The sequence below is a fragment of the Argiope bruennichi genome, chromosome 1, assembly GCF_947563725.1.
Source record: "Argiope bruennichi chromosome 1, qqArgBrue1.1, whole genome shotgun sequence".
NCBI lineage: Eukaryota > Metazoa > Arthropoda > Arachnida > Araneae > Araneidae > Argiope > Argiope bruennichi.
Window position 1 is genome coordinate 108,918,000 of NC_079151.1, and position 22,656 is coordinate 108,940,655.

Sequence of the window (22,656 nt, forward strand, 5' to 3'; positions counted from 1 at the left end):
ACACGGGCCTAATTCGGTAGTAGTAGATCAAACGATGATGCATGGAGAGCGTTAACATGCATTCTACATATTTTTAATGGAAATTTGCCGCCTTTGGCAATCAAATCATTCACTGAGAAAAATGGTTGAGTTTAATATCCTCTAAATCTCTTTTGATTCAATTTTGATGTTCATAATTTCCTCAAAAAAAGCCAAGTTTTTTTGTTATCATCAAATTGTGATAAACTTAGAGCCATGTTATCTTAATGGTCTTGTATTTGCTCTATTTATTAAGTGAACTTTTTAAGTAGAGTTAAGTTACAAGACATCACAAAGACATTAAAATATAACAACTATCTGGGTTGTTTATCTTTTAACTGCAATTCGTTTTTTTATACTGTAACTTTAATTTGCTCTTGTACTCTAACTTTATTTGTTTAAAGCGTAGATAATAAAAAGAATCTGATCTTTAAAAAATAGAAAAAAATTAACGCGCTTAAACCTCTGAAGAAACAGTGAAAGCGGTTTAAATATCCTTGCAACAATATTATTAAAAATTATATTTACAAAAAAAAAAAAAAAAAAAAAAATTCAAAAATTATAAATTTCAGAGAAAAAAACCCAATAAATAAACTGGTATCATTAGAGAGTTTTTCTAAATTTAAAAATCATTTTGGGCTATATTATTTTCAAATGCTATCGTGGGCGAACACCGAAATCTTTCTTAGTTTTTAATTAATTATAATTTCATTTTAGCTTTTAAAAAACTCGCTCTTTGATAGGCATTCTTACTTTCCAAGGTTGGGAGAGAGTCAGACTGTTTGAAATACCGCTACCATATTTGGCATATAAACTCTGGAAAATGGAAATGTATTGCTGGAAATGATTTTTTAAAACTTCTTTCTCGCTTGGTTTTTAAATAATTGAAAATTAATCAAGACTTTGGTATTTTACATCAAATAACTTCCGAAAATAATATGTATAAAATTATTTTTAAGCTTAAAAACTCAAAAAAAAAAATAATAATAATAATAATAGCAATTTAATTGTCATGCAATTTTTTTCTGAATTTTGGCTATTTTTTTTAAATACCTACATATATTAATTAGAGATTATTATAAAAAAAATTTTGTTTTGAGAATTCAAAATTTCAATTCGATTAAAAATTGCTATTATGGTCTCATATTTACCAAAAATATTTTAAAGTTTTTCGGAATTTGTCTAAATTTTAAATGTTTTTGTCAATAATGCAGATTTTCAATATTCTTTAAAAACAAAATAACAAATTTTTGTTTTCTGGGGCAAAATTGCAAACTTTAGTGTATTACTTAATGGAAGAAAAAAAATTATATCTGCATCATCAAGATTGAGATCTCTTATCTTATCATTTTTTTTTTCAGAACAAAGACCTATTACTGGTGGTTTCATTTGCATTTAATCTATTTTTTATTAGCAAATTTCTTGTATTTTAAGATTTATTTTTCTTTACTAGATCCATTAATTATTTATTTACGTGGTTGAATCTACTTTTGTTGTAATTTTTGTTGTCTTTAAGGAAAATAAAACTAAATAAAACTTAAAATGAAAAATTATTAAATAAAATGATTACATAAATGGGTAACACATTAGGAAATGTCATGATCGAACATTTTTTTTAAATACGAAAATATAAAGTTTAGAATGCCATTTAATTTTGAAACTTATATATTTTTCATGTAAAATTTAGGTCCGCCTTAATCTATGTGAAAATCTTAATTTTATTTTTACCAAATACGTATATTTTTAAATTTTTAACTCTCTCTTTTAGGTTAATGTTTATTTTTTATTTATAGTCTATATTGCAGTAAGGTTTTTAAAAGTAGCTAAATATCAATTTAGTGAAATGACAAACTATTACACTTAGATGTAAGTCATTCTGCTTCTCCGTTACCTTGGAGACAGGTACCAAAAATTCTACTTCGTTTTTTTCTTTAGCATGTGCCAGTAGAAACATTTCAAGCACAGCAATAACTCATCTGTTAAAAGGATTTAAGGATCAGGACTTAAATTTTTACTGTCAAAGCATCTGTCAGCGGTTATAGATAAATCAAAGGTTTTACGTGAATATTGTCAAAATTTTAGTTGATCTCATGCTTCAGACATAATTACACTTTTTTTTTTTTTTTTTGATTATCGAAAAGGTGAAACAATAAGTGAAGTAATGGTAGGTGATAAGTCTATCAAAATAGCTAAACAAGAACGCATTTCCTTGGTTGAAGAATCACATTCAACATATTTTGAACACGTAAATCCAGAAAGTGATTCCGGCATTGCATAATATTATCAATATTGAAATTTATAAAAGAACATTGTATTGATGAGAAAAGTATTAAAGTCCTTGATTCTAATGTCAACGCAACAAACAATAGAGTCTCTAAAGATCAATTTTATTGTTCAAAAATTCTTTGAAATTCCCAAAACAAGCAGCGGTTTATTTGCTTCATTCAAGCGAATTGCATTTTAGGAAATTTATTATTGTTCTTGATGGTCCAACTTCTGGACCTACTTCTTTTAATGGTAGGATTGGAAAATGTTTTAAAGTTGTCAAAATTTGCCACCTCCATTTATTGAGAACAATAAAATAGATAGTACTTTTTCAGGCGCTGATTTCAATGAGTTGAGCACAGACAAGAAATATCGCTGGGATACATATCAAGCTGCACTAGCAAGCGAACGCCGCCCAGAGCTGGCAAGAGGAAACCCTTGAAACATGTTCCATGCAAGATGACTAGCAATTCGAATTTCATGATTATGTTGCATTGTATATCCAAATCTTCATATAAAAAGAAAAAAAAACAGCTGAGTTTGTAGTGGAATTTTATGCTCCCTTGTGATTCAAAATAAAACTTAATTAAATAATTAATTATGCATCAAAAAACCTTATTTGAGATAGCATAAGACCTCAAGTATTTAGAAGATAAATTAAAAGATACTGTTCAATCAACTGCAGAGAGAAACGCATCTCGGAGGAACGACTTTCCAATAAATAATTGAAATATTATTGATAAAAATTATTTTTATTTCATTTAAAAATGTAAAAAATGATCTTATTATTGATATCAATTTAACTACCATACAATTTTTTTCTTAATTTCAACAATTTAAAATAATATATATTCTTTGCATGATTTTCATTGTTGCAATAAAATTCATATCATTTTCGTTGTTTTCTTACATTTTCTATTAGATTACTTTCTACCATTCTTGAAAGCCAAGGGAGAACATTTCTGTTTAGAATGCGAACAAGTTGCTTCAGGAATTAAAAGCTGAAGTTCGAGTGCTTCGAAACTCAACATGCAAATAGAAGGTAGACTACTAGCATAGTCAGACTTTTAATTATCTGTGGTGTCATGTGACTTGACTCCATTAAGAAGGTCCATACGCACATCAAACAAACAAGTATTAGATTATTAAAATGCACAGAATTTAATGGGAATCTTATTCTGTTGGTTAAAAATACTTTGATGAGGGAATCATGAATATGAAGTTATGCATAAGAGATTTAATTGAAATTAAACACACCAATAGTCTGGCAATTCAACTAGTCGTCAAAAGTGGCTAATCTAAAATAAAACAACAGAAAGAAAGAAAAAAAAATTGGTCGAAGGGAATAAAACAGGTGTATTCTATACTTCTCGCAATTTCGAAATGGTGAGTTTCAAAACAATATCAATTCTTTATCTAGCTTCTTGTATTTTTGAGATATCATGTTAACGCACACGGGGATAAATAGACAAAAAATTAATCTTACCATTAATGAACGTGATTCAAAATTTGTTACAAATCTTTATTTTTGTTAGTTTCACTATTCCCACATTTCATTCACATTGCTCCAATAGTTTATCAGTCATCTTGCTCACTTATAGGTATAAAAATTTCAAAAATAGACTTTTTCGGTCTTAAGGGAGTCTAAAGCATGGAATTTCCTCAAAATTTAATCAATGAATTTTTTGACGAATGCAATACAATTTCAACTTTTTTTTATATATATTCCTCGTGTACTTGGAAGTAAAAATAATATATTTTTTTATTTATATAAAAAAATACCTCTAGGGAACAAAAAATAAATATTTAGAACTCCTAAGGGAAAATATCAATCTAGGAGTTATAAACATTATGTGAAATAAAAAGTGCGAAATTAGTGCAGGGGTTGAGATTGGAAAATTGTGTTTTAGTATTTTTTTCATAACATACAATAATGTAGAGTTTTTGAGATTCCTTTCTGAAATGAAAGTCGGTGAGTGAACAATGATTACTGAAGACAATTTTTTAGAGGATATTATCTTTCATACGAAATAAAAACTAATGAAATTGAATAAGTGATTGGGATCAGGGCTTTGCTCTTTTGTATTCCTAATTATGTATATGATAATTATGGTTTATTAATTTACTGACTCGTACCAAGTAAAATTAATATGTATGAAATTACAATATTTCATTTCCAAAAATAGGATTACAAATAAAATTGCTGATAAAACCGTCTCGTGCGAGCTAATCTTGTCACTTGTGATACTGTCATCTCTATTTTCTAATCATAAGATTCTTCTTATCACTTGGCAGACAATGGATCCATATGATAATTTGTGTGACTCTGGAGAGGAAAAATAAAAACAAGGGTTACATTTTATCTTTTTTTTCTGTGTATAAAACTAGCTCCAATCGATGGGCAATTACTTCTTCGATTAGCGACTTCATAGTAATTCGTAATCGTTGTTGAACATGGATTTCAGGTGTGCTGCTGTCTTGTTGGTAGTTGCATTTGCAGCAACTACTTCTGCTTTCACCAGAATTCCAAAGCATTTGGAAGAACCTGCTGCAGAAGGAAAATTGTGGGCAGTTCTTGTTGCTGGATCTGACACTTGGGATAATTATCGTCACCAAGTAAGTACATGGTTTCAAAATTTCAGTGCAAATTAGATTTACTTTTATTATTCTATTTCCTTATATAAATGTTTGAATAATATGTTTTGTAATAATCTGTTGTTCAAAAAAATCCATAACTATTGAAACTAGGAATATTTTCATCACTTGGGTCTGATATAACATTTCTAATGATATTTCACTTATCGAATTCCAGCATTCGATGATTTTAAAAAGAAGAATATTTTCTATTATATAATATATAAAATATCAGTCAACAGTTTTAATTCTTTGCTCACATTAACTTATAAATTTTAAGTAACTTTGTATTAAGCGTTGCTTTATTTTTGCAACGATCTGAAACTCAGAATTTAAATGATTAACTAAAATAACTAAGTAAAAGTTTTCTGAAAATATTTAAAATGTTAACAATATAAATATCGTCCAAAATTTTATTTTATATGCGTCAATACTTTAGTTGAGCAATTAATTTCAAAATTATTTTGGAATACTATTGGAAGACATATTTGATGATGTCTCATTTAAATTTTTTAATAAAATAGTTAATCAAGTAATTCGATTAATTTTTCATATGGAGTTTATCAATAAAAATATCACAATAATTTCTGATGCTGCGTTGTGCAGTATTTTACAAAAGCAAAACTAAAAAACGCTTTATCAAGCCGAAGTGCTAATATCTTCCAAATCTTATCTCTAAGTAGTAAAATTTTTAATGCAATCAAGCAGTTTTTTTGGAGAAATTATTAAAACGAAACGTAATTGCCAATTTATTGCATTTCACAATTAGACTCAGGATTGCATCTGATCGGAAAGTTAATGATACTACTATAGCATCATTGAAAGGCAGTTCTTGCATTTACATGAAAAAATTCGTAATGACCATGTATCTACCAGCTTTCACAGAAGAATGCTTAGTCATGATCAGAAGAGAGTATGATTACATTTCATGATTACGATTAGAAGTAACGATTCGTGCTTTCAGAGGAATTCTACCTGATTCGAGCTTTTAAGACTTAAATGCATCTTTTTTTTCTTTTGGTAAACACGGTATTTCTTATATTCTTCTAAGGTAAGCCAATATTACAGCAAGGAACAAAAATGTAATGATAATGGAAATGAACGAAAATAATTATTATAAGTAATTATTCTAATGCACAATGAATATTCTAATGTAAAATTAGAAATGAATTTTCAAAAATAGGTTTGGATAGTAAAAATTCTTATACTTCCTTCATTTTCGATTTCTAAGCCTCTTTCTGTTTCTAAATTGCCTTGCTGTCTACATTTTAATGAATAAATTACAATTTACATTGTTGTTGGATTATCAAATAGTATTACTTGGAAATACAATGCCACTAACAATTATTTTGAGACAGCCTAAATAGGCCTATGAAATGCTCTATAGCATCATTCTATAACAGCATCGTAATATATTAAATGAGAAAAAAAAACATATTACTATGCGTATTCTATTTTTCTATTACCATCAAAGCTTAAAAAATAGTCGTGATAGTGTTTTAAAGCTAATACACTTCTTATTAAACTTCTGTCTTATTCAGCAACTTGAGCATCCTTAATTATTTTTTCTTTGGAAACTTTCATTCACATTATACCCTTTTTTTAGTGAACAGCTTTCATAAGCATTAATTAAACTTTGAATCTTTTTTTGAAATTCTTGTTTATACATCTAGTTCTACTCTTAATAATTTGAGAAACATGTTTTATTTATTTATTTATCGCATTACACGTGTGACGAGAACAATAAACTAATTAAATGGCAAACATTATTTTCATTTGAAAAAAAAATATTTCTAAAGAAATTTATTCACTCGAGTTTTGTGTATCAAGGAACGAAAATGGGTTTGGTCTTATGCTTTGAGATGCGTCATAATAAGCACAAATCTCAAAACCATTTGTGTAAAATAAAATTATATTCTTCTGTACACAGAATGTTCATTTTCAATTCCATGCAAGTAACAAAAAAAAGTAATTATCACTTTTTAATATCAAAAACGTGTTTTTATTTTACTATATCAGAAACAAGAGTTTGAGGATTTGGTATCACAAACCGAATTTACGTCAATAAATAAAAAGATTTTTTTGCAATAATTATAGATTTGAATTCTCTGCAAATAAAAATTTATATCCAAGCTTATTCTAAATATTTATTGAAAGATGCCGACCAACATGTCTGTGAGTTAAATAAGTGAAGTAGAAATTCAGTATTACAAACAATCCCTTATTATCATTTGTCAATCGATGTGTTAGTGGCTTAACTTAAATATAATGGACTATCTACTTTTTTACCTAAAAGTCATCATTTAAGTTAAGGCTGACTCTAATCCAATCGAGGTCAATTCGATTTATTTAGGTAAATGTTTCCATTATTAATTGCGAAACTAATTGAAGAGCATTTTGAGGTGAACTTCGAAAATCAGAATGTTGTTTCATTAAGGGAATAGCGTAGGAGCTGGCACTCATTCCTCAGATTTGAACTCCATTCCATAGTGCGAATGTTTGAGGAGTCTTGGCAATACGTTTCCTGCATTTCAAAACAATATATATGGCAGAGTTTTAATGGAACTAGGACGTGAACCTATCTTAAAACTAAAACTGCCATCAAGCCTCCATAACCCACACTCCAGAAAAAAAGGGTCAAAATTTCCTTGCTGTATATGGTGTTAGATCTGAAAAGTTTGCCCTCAACAATTAGACATCAGTGAGATCGACTGTCTCAATTCAGTCACGGTCACTGAGATCCGACTATTAGTTGACCGTCTATTGGCACACGAGACTTACATTTCCCAAGTAACCTCTTCTTGCAGAATTCTTTGCCAAAAGAATTCGTTAAAAGTATTTAAACTTTCAATTAAATATTTAAAAATTCGTTTCAAGACATTTGTAACGTTTTTTTTCTTATGCTCAGGCTGATATCTGCCATTCCTATCAAATTCTGAAAAATCATGGAATCCCCGATGAGAGAATCATTGTTTTGATGAAGGATGATATCGCCTACAACGACCAGTAAGTATTCAAGAAAATTTTTAAACAAAATAAAATTGCTTCATTTTTTCGCTGACTACATAATTTCTTTTTATCTTATAGAAATCCTACTAAGGGTATTGTTATCAACCACCCTCAAGGAAAGGATGTTTACAAAGGTGTTCCTAAAGATTACACTGGAGAGGTAAGAATAATATGATTAAATATTAGATTATTTTCATCAGTAATCTAGTTTATAAGATTTTTTCATCATAAAAACAAAATAATATTTTCTAGAATTATAATTTTATTAAATTATAATTTCTTGAGTAAAAAGACATGATACAGAACAGACAGAAAAATTAGAAGATAGGTAGAAACTAGTTATTCTTAACATTATTTTTCTGGCTACTTCTTATTTATTCCATAATTTCAATAGCAGGAGGAGGAGGGGTTCTACTTTCTGTTTTGATTGAATGTCTATCAGGATATTGATCCCCAAATATGTCACAATTTAAATTGATATTAATATTTTAAATCTCCGAATTCAATCAGTCTTTGTTTGCTTCAACTGTTTATTCGCATTTGTATATTTTAGTTTGAAAAAAAATTAAAACGTTCTTCCTCGATAGAAAATCGATTATAGAAATGCAGTAGATTCTCATATAAATGAAGTAGACTCTCATTCTCTCAGTTAAAAAGTCACGCATTGGGGGAAAAGTATTATTGGAAATCGTGATGTATAGATTATTTATTTACTAAAGACACCTGCAAAGATAAATTTCCCATACAGCACAATTTCTCATAACGCATATTCATAGAGTGAGTGATATTTTAATAGTGACAGATTTAAATATTTTGCGATTATTGGCAGTACTTTTAGATAAAACTTTTAATAAAATAGCTATTTAGTTTCACATCTTTAGCTTAACATTATGTTAACATTTTGGGTTAATTGTTATTTTAATAACTTTGTAAAAATTCATATGTTTTTTTATGTGTTTATCCTATCTCGTGGTTATGTGGCATCCACATTTGCGCACACTTATATTTGAGCAGATGTTCAGTGTTTATTTTATTCAGACCAAAGCTATCATAAGAACATAAATTTCCTTTCGCAGCTTTTACATGTACACTGTGGCATTATTGATAAAAAAATTTTTTTTTAACTGAATCTGATTTGTTTTTTGTTTTTTACTGAGCCTGATTTTTAAGAGATTTATGATTTAAGATCCACATACGTGAGCTTTATTTTACGGAGTATAACAACGAAGAATTTTCAAATAGTTAAAAAGGAACACTCAAAATTGGTTTGCCTTCGCTTAAAATATAAATATTAATAACGATTTACAAAAAATTAATTTTAAAACATTTATTAATTAAAAAAAATTTAAAAACTTTTTTAGTTAAATTAATTTTGAAACATTTATTAATTAAAAAAAATTAAAAATCTTTTTTTTATTTATATTTATGCTTTTCGTGGCAATATTTTGCACCACACACAAATACATATTGTATTTTATGCATAGCACTCTATTCATTATGTTACATCCTGGCATTTAGAAGCATTTTTGTCATCCATAAGTCTTACTTAATACCTTACTTCATTTTGTCCTACTTCTTTTGTTTATTAGTTCGCAGCAGTTTTGTGCTGTCCTGGCGCATTTTCATCATTTCCCATGGACGAAAATCCCCCCCCCTTTTTTTTTGTCTTTGTTTCTTTTATAATTTATTAGATCAAAGGAATATAGAACTGTCAGATGATATAACTGTCAGAATTCTATATTTTTGAATACTATTTTTTTTTAATTTAGCATATTGAATCCAGTAGTTGGAGATAGCAAAATCAATCTCGTTGTCGTGTTAAGCACATTAAGAATTACAAAGTCCTCTTAATTATTATATGATCATTATTATCTCCGTCACTAGGCCTCGTACTATCGCTGTCAAGAAATAAAGCATTTTGCTTTAATAAATCTAAAATTTCTTCTAGGTTTCAAACCTTTAAAAAAAGAAAATGTTATAATAAAATATTCAACATGAACGTTTCCATTAGATTCCATTTTTTTCGTCATCATGCAAAATAATACAATAAGTGCGATTAAAAAAACTCACTTATTAATAACAAGAAAAATTCGTGTTAAATAAAAAAAATTATATTTGAAAAATTCATAAATATTTATAAAATAAATTAAAATTATATAAAATACATTAAAGAAAGAACCAATAGTAAATTATTCTAAAAATACGGACTTCATTATTACTGCTTTTTGACTATTTAGAATTGTTATCCACATACAAAAACTTTATAAATTATAGGAAGCATTTCTTGATAGGTTAATATTTCATCCTCATTAGCAATATCTTCTTCAACAATTACATTGTCATTATCTTCATTGTCAATATCACTCTCACTCTTACTCTTTTAAAAGTTGGAATCTGAAATTTATATATCCACAGTATTTGGATTCTTCTGTTCTTTATTTTTTTGGTATAATACATCTATTACTCCTAATCTTTTTTCATAATTGTTGCAACATCATTCGTTAAGGTGACAATATTTTCTTTCAGGGATAATCCATGTTTTGCTAATTTAGATTTAAGCAATTAATTAAACCATTAATTAGCTAATTAATTTCGCCCGTTAGAGAGACATAAAAACAAAAACGTATACTATTTTGCTATGTTTCGCGATAGCTGAACATGTAGTGGAGACAATTTAAAAAATTTCTAGTAAATACCGAAAAATCGGTATTTAAACTTGTGAATACCGGTATTACGAAATTGTACAAATGGCTCGAAATACCGGTATTCGGTATCCCGGTATACCGGTATTGCAATCCCTAGTTACAATTAATTACTACTTAATTGCAGTTTTCTAGGAATGATTGGCTGGATCAATTGGCATGACGTCACAGTCACATGACAAATATAATTTCGCATATAACCTAACATTTACATGGTCTTACTTTGCCGTGAGATTACCTTTCTAACAAGTTAATAAAGATTTCCGTTAAATTCGCTCGGCGCATTTGATGATTATCACATAATAATAAATTGATTCCATTAATTACATTTAATAACTACTTTAACAATTTGCATTTTATTACTAAACTTTATTTATAAATGCGTGAGAATATATCTTTTAAGAATTTTATCAAATATTTGACATAAAATATAGTTTGTGCATTTATTGACAGTGAATTTCATTTGTAAGTTAGAAATCCTTAATTTTAGTCCAATATAACAGAGTATTTTAATAGAAGGTTGTTAAATGTTTTCACATATTCTTTCTAAGAATGAGTATCACCTATTTTATTTATCAAATGCTTATTTCGATGTTTATTTATCAAATATCTTTTAGCATTAGAGCTTTAGAATTTTCTATTATTTCCTTATTAGGCTGTGACACCCAAAACTTTCCTGGCTGTTTTGAAGGGCGATAAGAAAGCGGTGGATGGTATCGGCAGCGGAAAGGTCTTAGAAAGGTATGAGCATAAAGCATAGCATTGTATGTATTAATTAATAGAAATGCCAAATTTTTATTTCAAAGAAATAATTATTCCGAAAAGAATTCATCCATTTATATCACTGAAATAAAATTTTTTGTATTAAACAGGAAAAAGCTGTTTTATTTTTAGGTCCAAATATCTGAAAATAATTTTAAAAAATTTTAATAACCTGATATACTTGATATTTAAAAAAGGGCTAAATGGAGCATACCATTCCTTTTTGAAACATATTAATTCGATTCTAAAATGGTGGTGAATTTCGAATTAATTATTTTAAAAATAAAATATAGAAACGGCCCATAGATTGCTTTTGTAGTTCTTTTAGATACCTGTTTTTTACTTCTTTCTGTAACACATATTTTCTTACTTGAGCATAAATCATGAAAGGTATTTCTTAATTGCTTCTTAATAAGTACTGACTTTTGAGAACGAACAAATATCTCAGGTTATGTACTAAGAACAAGAAATTAATTATATTAAAATGACAACTTACTCAAATTTTAAGCAATTTTTTAAATATTTTTTTTTTAATTTTCCCCCATTCTTTTGTAAAATCTGATTTTACAGATAATAATAATAAAAAATATTTTTCTATATATAGAAATTTCAGTTGTGTTTAAACTGAAATGCCATTTCTATCTTCCCATTTATGTTCTTGCTTTATATTTTCTAATTTTATCGGCTTGGTTGTATTTCTTGCTTACATAAGAGTTTAATAGTAGTAAACAACTAACGATAACACGAATCATTGGGCACATTTCTTATTTACGGATCAGTTATTGTAACCTTTTATCTGAAAAAAAAATAATGATTCTTTCCCTTTGTCTGTTTTGTTTGTTTGTTTTGCCTTTTTAATAGATAAAATAATTCTGTTTCCTTGCGTTCCTTTGTGATGCTAAGAGAAATTATCTGTAATCTAAACTTCAAATAACGTACTTCAAATTCAGAAGCCAAAGTTTATAAAACTCAAAAGAAATACAACAGTGGGTATTCGTGGAATTTTAGCATCTGAAATAAATAAATATGCAAGATTCAAATTGTCTTTAGTGCCGGGATTACCAATAAGTACCAGGCCAGGGGTACCTGATCAGTGGCATGCTTCTCCGTCCTGAAAAACTAGCATTCTTTTTTTCTAACATAGAAAGTTACCTTATAAATAAAATGTATCAATATATTGATGAAACAAATATAAGTAAAATAGTATCTCGATTATCTGAACTAATTGGGACCATATTCGCCTCGGATAGTCGAAAATTGGTTAACAGAAATAAAATTATAATTTCCTTTCGTCGACAAAGCTTTCCAAAAAAATTTTTTTTTTAAAAAGCCTACAAATGCTGTCACATATGCACTTTTTAACAAACTACGGAATCAATCAATAGTAAGAGGAGATTCGGGAATATTGCTACCACAATGATTTCAGCTTTTCTTTCTATTTTTCCCAAAGTTTCTTTAAAGATGCACTCAAAAAATTTCTCCCAATTCAGCAAGACGAAAGTTTCCGACATTTTTATATTGCAATTCTTTCATGAAAATGGAAGCGATACACTCACAGTGTTATTGATGTGCTTAAAAACAGAACGTTTCTAATTTTCTTTTCCCTCTAAAATTGTTGAGATAAAAACTTTCGATGTAATCGTGACTAACAGTTCAAATGTAAATTTTGGTATACTTCTTGAAATAATTGTTGATTTTTTTAATGAGATACCCAAAATCATATTTCCCCCTTTAAAAGACACCTCGATTAATAGAAATGAAAGTATTCGAGCTTTTATTGCGACTAAATACAAACAATACAAGATGAATTTCTGAGAACACTGCGAATATTGATTTACTGCCAAATTTTACTAGATATTAGAAAACAGAGTTCTATTCTTATTTTTTTTTACAGGTTTTCCTCATTGCCAATATCAGTAATCATTTCAGAAAAGCCCATTGATAAAAGTATATATTTGATTGAAGAAAATGATTTATCCGGCAGTAATATCAATATGATAGAATTTGCAGAAAACTTGGGAGTTGATAAATTTGTCGACAATTCAAATATTCGCATAGGGAAAAAACGATAAAAATGAATTTCCGATGTTACGGATAGATTCAGTAAAAATGCTAAATTTAGCCCAAAGATTGATATTTCGTAGCTATTGTACGTCAATGCCATGCAAACCATTCTCTGGAATAACACCTTTATTAGAGAGTATGCGAGAAAGTTTTGGGAAGACTATTTCTGATGGTTTTATTTGATTTGTTTCAATTTAAATACATATTCTAAGTTAAACATATGTGATGCATATGTGAAAATGTAAGTAAACAATAATAATCGGTTTCTTGTATTTCTTCTTTGGCTCTGAGCGCCTAATACGCTTGAATTATTCTTGAATAGTTTCAACCGGACATCTATAATCACACCCAACTACACTAACATCTCTATTTTTTTCGTCAACATATTCTTGATTGTAGCAATCAGTCAGCATCAGTCCACATTTTTATCCTTACCATGATTTTTTTTTATTTTTTCAGTGGTCCTAATGACCATGTTTTCGTGTATTTTGCTGATCACGGGGCTCCAGGAATAATTGCTTTCCCTGAAGATGTAAGTGAAAAGTGTTTTTATAAATTAATTTAGAAATACCTTTAACGAATTAGACTATTTTGGTTTATGAGTAAGATCTAAAGCTGGTTTCACATATATATTTTCTTAGTAAAATTAATTGTAAAAAGTCATATTTTATGTGCTTTTACTGTCACTTTGAAAAACATTTGTCATTTTTTTAATTACTCAAAATCAGGATGCGGGCTTAAATACTAATGGGAAGCTAAATAAAGCGTAGATTTGGATATAGGTTTGGACATAGGTTTGGACCGAAACGCAAAGTCCGTCCTAGCTTAAGCCGTATGGCCAAAGAAGAATCTCCACGAAGCAACCCTCCCACGCATACATAAGAGAGAGATCCTGCAGACCGGAAGTCCTCAAAAAAGTCTGTTATATTAAGGCTTTTATGAAACCAAATGAAGCTTGGTTTTGAAAGTCTTCAACAAAATAAGATTTATGTTGACTCACCCATTCAGAGATATTTCAACCTTCTAGTCCTTTATTGAAAACACCAATTTCATAGTTCGTCTTGAAGTAATTAAATGAATGAAATGATACATTAATTTAGAAATTTTTAGAAAAAAAATTAAAATAAAGAGAAGCAAATAATAAAAAAGTATATACTAAGAAGAAATAAGAAAGCGCGATTAAAATAAATAAGTAAGAGAGTAAATAACTAGAATAAAATAATAAATATATAAATAATATACGATTAATAATAAAAAAATCAGAAATATATTGAAATTAGATAGCATAAAATAAATGATAAAAATAAATAATAGTAAATGCTATACAAATAAAAGCAAAGGAATAAAGTAGAAAAGTAGAGTTACAAAGTTTAGCAAGTTGCTAAATCTTTTGGGACGCATGATAGTTCGGTTTGCATTACACTTATAAGTTCATAAACAACTATGTTAAAAACGATCTTCTTACCATAGAACTAAAGATTAAGAATTTAATTAAAGTTTTGAATTATTTATTGTACCAGGGAAGGGATCAGAACACGATTTTCGTTCATTTTTCCAAATATTGCATTGAAGTAAAATATACCGTGTCCTCAGCTTCACCATAGAACACATTGTCCGTCTTTTCCGAAAAAAAATCCTTTTTTTTTATGTGTTTTAAAAGTGCCAAGTTTTGTGCAAGTTGCCGAATGCAGTGAAAAATAGAATTTTGTTGGAATGAAATTTTAAAATTATATTTTCATTTTTTCAGGAACTCTCTTCAACTGATTTAAATAACGCAATAAAATACATGCACCAGAAAAAAATGTATGCAAAGGTAAGTAGAAGAAAAGTCTTATTTTTCAATAAATAGGTAATAAAAGTTAATAATTTTTGAATAGGATTATCGATTTATTTAAAATGATAAACGCGTTATTATTGAAAAGTTTTTGTAAATTTATTATAAATTTTGAGCAGACATTAACATTAGAAATAAATTGGCATGTTTAACTTTATAATAATGGTTCGAGTGGTTTGAGATAATCAAATGCCTTTTATTTCGATATTAGAGAGTTTAAAAAAGTAATGAAAAACTTATAATCATTGTTATAACCTATCTTAATTTCTTACATAGTAAAAGAAAATCCAAAAAATCCTTAATTAAAGAATAAAATTATCCTCAGATCAAAAAAAAAAAAAAAAAAATGCAGCCTACAGAATAAAATGTCTCTAAATTTTCTCATTCACATTGCACCAAATACTATATTAAGTAGTAGTTGAGCAATATTTTTAGAAAGGTATTTTTAAAAAATGCAGAGGGATATGTTGCACATTTGAATCTAAAATTATTTTAAAGAAAAATTGATGATTTCTTTCAGATGGTCTTTTATATTGAAGCTTGTGAATCTGGATCTATGTTCGATGGCTTACTTCCAAACAACATCAATGGTAATTTCGTAACTTTGTTTTATCATATTGCCGTTCATAATATAACCACATCAAAATTATTTAAAATCTATGAATAAACCTATTATTTTATGTCCATATATCAAAATTTTTAGTTCACATCTCTAAATAACTCTTATCTATATCTCAAAATAACAGCAGCATTTTGATAATATTGCTTTGAGATGGGTGGACTAATTCATTCTAAGTTTAAAGTTTTTGTATAGATAGAAGAAAATAGTAATTTGAAAAATACCAAATATTATTTTTTAAAAAAATACTTTTTCTTTAAAAATTTAGTTTATGCTACTACTGCCGCTAACCCTGATGAATCTTCGTATGCCATTTATTTCGACGATGAAAGAGAAACATATCTCGGTGATTCCTACAGTGTTCACTGGATGGAAGATTCTGACAAAGTAAGAATTTGAAATTTAATTCATATTTGTTGTAACTAGAAGAAACTATAATTAGCACACTGATATATTTTGTGTATGTTAATAAAAGCGCTACAAAATATTTGTGGTGAAGTTAAATGTATCAGTTCTTACCCCTTTGTAGAATACTAAAAAAAAAATCATATCAAATGGTACTCGTTTATTTTTACGGCCTCCACGGTAGATCGCAAAAAACAATGAACTATTTCTAACATGGCAATTGGCAACTCAATGTTGGTGATCTTAGTATATTATAAAAATCGCCAAGTAAACCCGAGAATGTAACCATTTTGGCGAATATATATGTAATATAAGCATCTTATATATAACCTTCTAGTAAAGTTCTACCAAATTTTTCGAAGTTATTCAAAATTTCTCTTCGAAAAAAAAAAGAATATTTTCATTAAAAATATTTCATGTTTCTTCTACATTCGACTGATGAATGATATCATTGATATTATCTTTGTTTATATCAAAAACAGATGTGATAAAATTCCTTTTGGAATCAAAATGCGTAATGTCGATCAGATAATAATATACTTCATAGAATTCTTTAAAGATAATATACTTCATAGAATTCTCCATAAAGGGTAATTTTTCTTGAAAAATTTATTTTTCATTTTTAATTGTTTTTATTTGTGGAAGGATAGTGTTATATTTTTGTTGTTTTTTTTAGGACAAAAGGCGAAAATTACTGCTGCTTTTCAACTGTTTTTAGAATGTATATAAAAAAATATGAAACTAACTACCATATTAAGCTGAAATGTGTTTATTAAGTTCTTTTGGCTAATTTTAAACCAAAAAAGGGGTGAAAGCAAAGTGAAACCATAAGAAACTATCAATAAATAAATTAAACTAAAGCTGTCACATAAACTAAAAGAAAAATGGTGTTGTAGTTTTTCAAATATTATCTTGAAATTTTTATAATAAATTTATCAAGCAGAATGCTGTGAAATAGAAATAGTCAAAAAAATTTAAGAAAGATCTGCATCAGAAAAAGACCTAGTAAAAGAATTTACAAATTGCCAACTACGAAATATTAAAAAAAAAAAAAAAATTACTATTGAATTTGTAGCATAAATCCAAATTTCCTGCTGGATTCCTTTATAAATTTTTTCTCTGAACGAATATGTAATTGACAGCAACAGTAATGAAAGCATATATCAATCATAACCCGTTCATATTATAATTTTATTACAACGATAAAAAAAAAACTTATCCACAAATATCGTTAGCATTTACTAATATTCTTATCACAAATAATATTAATACATATATTGTTTGTCTTGCAGGAAGTGTTGACTAGTGAAACTCTTCAGAAACAATTCAAGATTGTTAAGAAGGAAACAACCGAAAGCCACGTCCAGGAATATGGAGATTTGGTACGAACATCACAAATTAAACTTGAATGTTATATTACACAATCGTGAACTAGTTAGCATTTTACAAATTTTGAGTTTATTGCTCTTATTTGTACCTAAGTGAATGCAGGTCTCTTGCAAAATGAATCCTATTCCAATCCATTCCACAAATTATTTGCTGTGAAATAATTATCGATAAAAGAAGGCAATATTGGAATTTTTTCTGCAGTATTTTGTAAAACTATTAAATCTAACAAATACATATTTGGGAGGTGATTTCTTATTATACAATATAGCTTCGTCCTATTAATCCTATTTCAAAATTGCCTCAATAAAAAAATTACATGATAAACATCTTAACTCAAGACAAAATTTAATTCTTATTATTGATTAATTGAGATTTGATGGCTTTAGTAAATACTCATGATGAATTAGATCCTACGTTACAAGAAATTTCAACTATAGTGAGTGTGTTGTGATTTTCTAATGAACTGCCCGGTTTTAAATATAATATTTTTAATGTACACAAACATAGCTACACTACAAAATTTACAAACACACATAGACAATTAGGTTAAAGTAAACAGTACGGTGGAGGGATTCCACCGTTTTCAACCGAAAGCATTCGGCGTTAGCGCAAGGGTTGCGCATCGGAAAAAGTCGACCTCAGGATGCAGGTCTCCCATTCAACTACTTGCTTGTCTGTAAACGCCACAAGGGGCTTCTGTAAAACGCCACAAGGGGGCGCTCTCTGCTCAAGGGGAAAAAGAGGTGCTACACAACTTTATTTCCTGTTGTCAATGCTGATGCATTCCTATATATAGTGCTATTTTACACTTCCCATCATCGTATTCAGCTTTTTTAAAAAAGGAGCAAATACATTATTTTCATTTCACAATATCCAGATGCCTGAGGACATTTATTCCTTTCCGATCTTTACATAATTCGCGGCTTTGCATGCAGAAAATGTTTCAGTTACCTTAATTATATAATTCATAAATGTGTCTAATAATTTTTAGTAGAAATTTTTCTGTGTGCTTATTCATAATTGAGACATTTACTTTTGCAGAGCATTGCCCAAATGCATGTTAGTGAATTCCAAGGAAGAAAGAATGCTGAACCCATCGTGCTGCCAGAAGTAGAAGTAAGTTTGTTTTAGAAGTATCGCCGACAAATTTTTTTTACTGTTCTAAAGCCAAATTAATTTCTTTAGAAATGTCAATAAATTGAATTTAATTTCTTTTAGAAAAATTATTGTAATTTCAAACTTATTATTCTTGAGGAGAGACTCAGATTTTATTATTTTATTCTTGTAGAGAGACTCGGTTCGAAGTCGCGATGTGCCCATCGAAATCGTCAGGAGGAAGTTCTTAAAAGCTAATTCCGAAGAAGAACAATCGGCTCTGCTCAAAAAACTGAACAAAATGTACAGAGTAAGTTCATAAGTAAAATTTTATCTGTATTGCAAACAATGCTTCATTAAAATAGCAGTCATAATCTAGGCTTATATGCAATTATAGCAAATATCCTGTGCAGTATCCCACACTGGATGGATTCATGCTTTAAAGCAAATGAAGTAAATTTTGACACCCACGTTACTATTATTCTTCTGTGAAGATTGAAAAAGTTACATATAGTGCAATGATATATAACAAATTATTACGTTAATGAATTATGCAATTTAAAAATAATAATGATAATTGTCACAAAAACTGTGAGTGCATATTGTAAAAAAATATTTTATATTAATAAGAAAATATTAATGAGAAACATCTATATGAAATGTGCAAAGAAAACTGTTTTCATTAAAATAGCGATCCGTGTACTATTTTATTAATTGCAGTAACTGTAGATTTATATTTATTTTTTAAAATTATTTTTCTAATTTTGAACAATCAATTTTCACAGAAATTTATCTATTCAATTTAAATTTAGATTAACTATCAATAATCTAAATCAATCTAATTTTTTAAAAATTAAACGTTTTTCTTCACTTTTTTACACTGTGCAAAGATATAACTTTTTTTTTCTTTTTTTTTTTTTTACCATGCGTTACCCAGTGTTTAAATGATAGTCAACATTCTCACTTATATTATTTGCTTAATTAACATACCATTGCTCTTCTAGAACAGGCAATTTTTGAAGAACACAGTATCCCACATCGTTGCAGAAATTTTCCTAAATGAAGAAAAAGAAAGCGATACTATGAATAACAGATACAAATTGAGAAACTTCCAGTGCTACGATACAGTTCGAGCCCACTTCAACGAAGAATGCTTCCGCCTATCAAAGGTAATGAGCCTTTTTTTTAATTTATAATTTTGTCTATGAATAGACAGATGAAACTAGGTATATAGACTTTACATCAAATTTGCAGATTGCTAACAAATTTTGAATGATATCCTTTAAGTTCGTCCGACTGTCGGAGTACAAAACAATTCAACAAAGATTAAACAAAGAGAATTAGATAGATAAAATTGGGTACATATGTTTAGGACCAAAAATGTAGATCCTTATCAGATTTTGGACTAAATCTGACAAAACGTTGGCCATATATCAACAGGCCATATATCAACAGGCCATATATCAGTATGCATGTAAACGCAATAACTCAAATGCGCAGTGACTTTAAAACATGAAATTTTGCATGTGATCTTGTTACTAGAATTGTAATTCTATGCTAAATTTTTATTCCAATCAGTCGGAAAAAGGCATACAAAATACATATTCGACTTTCGGGTATTTGTGTATTAACCGCATGCCAAGGAATTAATATCGAAAGTTCTCGGTGATATTTTCAATAAAAATGATTTAAAATATCTACAGAAGATCTATATTTCGCAAATATCGTTCGTAAAAACCATACAGTCATTTATTCGCACTTTTACCCAACAGTGTGAAAGGTAGAGAACTGATGTTAACATCTTTAAACCTTTTAAACTTTTAAAACTTTAAAACTTTCTCACATATTCTCTAATAATTAGAGAATATGCGAGAAAGTTTTGGAGAAACTACTCCAGCTGGTTTAATTATCAGAGTTCGTTCAATATTTCGAAAAAATGTTCATTCGAAATTGTTTCAGTTTTTCATTAATTTAATTCTATATTATTTTATATTCATTACATTTTCGACTCAAATTAATTGAATAGATAACCCAGAAAGAGAATATTTCTCCTTTGGACTTTCGTGTATGTCTTATAATCAGACACATTTTTGCATATAGATAAGTTTTTCAGAGAGAAAATAGAATATATATAATCGACTTTTTCTCTTTGATCGATTGGGTAAAAATTTTAATGCAGATGTACAATTTTAAAGCGATAAGCTTGCACGGAAATGCGTTCATCCAGTTTGTTTTAATTTTGATATGTCCTTTTAAGAGTAGACAGACATACATATATTTACACCCTGGGTTGGATTTAGTCCAAAATTTAATACACTCCTTCAATTTGGGTGACAAAAACATATACCAATTCTCACTCCTTTTTGCTCATTGAGTTTTTGAATAATGTTCACATATGGACGAACGCATGGATCGATTTTCTCCTTGAGGGATTTTGTCCGACATTTGATCAGATTATACTTTTGATTTAAATATCACATTCGATTTCATTTTTATTAGGCGTTCTATTTTTGAAATATCGTGCTCACTCACAAATTGTTAAAAAGAAAAAAAAAAATCAGAGATTGAAAACATTTAGATTCATCAAAATTTTATTACAAAAGTTTTTGGCAATTACAGTATTTTTATCTTGCTATACTAAAAAGTAAAAATTTCAAGCAATTCTGGTAAAAGTCCAATGTAAGCAATCAAGCAATTCAAGAATTTGTAAATAAATTATACTATTAACTGCAGCTGATCACAGATTCCAGAAGTAGAGACGACAACTTATCAGTACTCAAGAAAACGTGTTAGAACTTCATGATAGTTTCTTCCTTTAATGGCCGAAGCCTTTAACACGTTTTATGGTGATAACGTAACTATATTTTGTTTTATTGATGCAGCTGTTTAATTTGGTGGCTATGGAACGATCTTTTTCAATGCTTCTCTGTAGAAGAACATTTTAACTAGGAGGGATTGGAAATGCTGATTCGGAATTCAGGAAATCAAGCTACGTCTTGTAGACCATTTTATCTTGCATTTTAGGAACTAATACTTTTATACTTTTAAGAAAATGGGATAGACTGCACCATTTCGAATTATGGATATTTCCAGAATTCCTTTAAAAAAGCTCATCATAATTTTATACATTCATTATTTGTATATACAGAAGGAATTAATTTCATAATACTTTAATAGAATAATATCTATATTTTCTATTTGTGCAGAAAACATGTTTTTTTTTTATTGATTTTACCAAATTATTAAAAAATAAGAATTATGCTCCTAAGATAATGCTTATGGAAAAGCAGCATCAAAAATAGTAAAATCTCATTCAATTATCTAAAAATTTTCGAATATAAAAATTCTAAATTTAGAATTCTCTTTCGAGAATAAAGAGAAATTAAAAATATTTTATCAATTTAGAAAAGTCAAGATATATTACTTTATAAGGATAAACGGTAAATTTATTTTGATTAATAACGCAAATACAGCATTCTGATTTAAAAGCTACGATATGTTTATATGTCTAATTAATTTCTTTTTTCTTTTTACAGAATGCATATGCCTTAGATTTCATGTATGTTCTAGTTAACTTATGTGAAAAAGGAGTCCATCCTGCTGATATCATGGCAGCTATGGACAGAGTGTGCATTCATCCTCCAACTTACGGCATTCTTTAATTCTATATTTTAATACATCAGTGGAATTACAGAAAAAGTTTTGGACAAGAAAAAATAGTTCTCAAAAAATTTTGTTTATTAAAATCTGATGTCAATGTTTTCCAATTCAGTAATCGTTTGCATGAATCCTCCATTTTTTTTAGTTCTCATTTATCTGTTTGTTCATATATTTCTAAATAAATAGTAAAATGTATTTCA

General features: G+C 28.2%; 1 protein-coding gene across 1 annotated transcript; it reads left to right on the forward strand.

Annotated features, from left to right (window-relative positions):
- Positions 1–4,663: 4,663 nt before the first annotated feature.
- Positions 4,664–22,656, forward strand: LOC129971912 (legumain-like). Its single transcript, XM_056085892.1, has 13 exons — positions 4,664–4,899; positions 7,826–7,923; positions 8,005–8,086; positions 11,284–11,369; positions 13,914–13,986; positions 15,202–15,267; positions 15,809–15,878; positions 16,176–16,294; positions 17,605–17,694; positions 18,743–18,817; positions 18,990–19,106; positions 19,801–19,965; positions 22,333–22,656. The coding sequence occupies exons 1-13, from the start codon at positions 4,738–4,740 to the stop codon at positions 22,456–22,458; spliced, it is 1,329 nt and encodes a 442-aa protein (XP_055941867.1). The 5' UTR covers positions 4,664–4,737; the 3' UTR covers positions 22,459–22,656.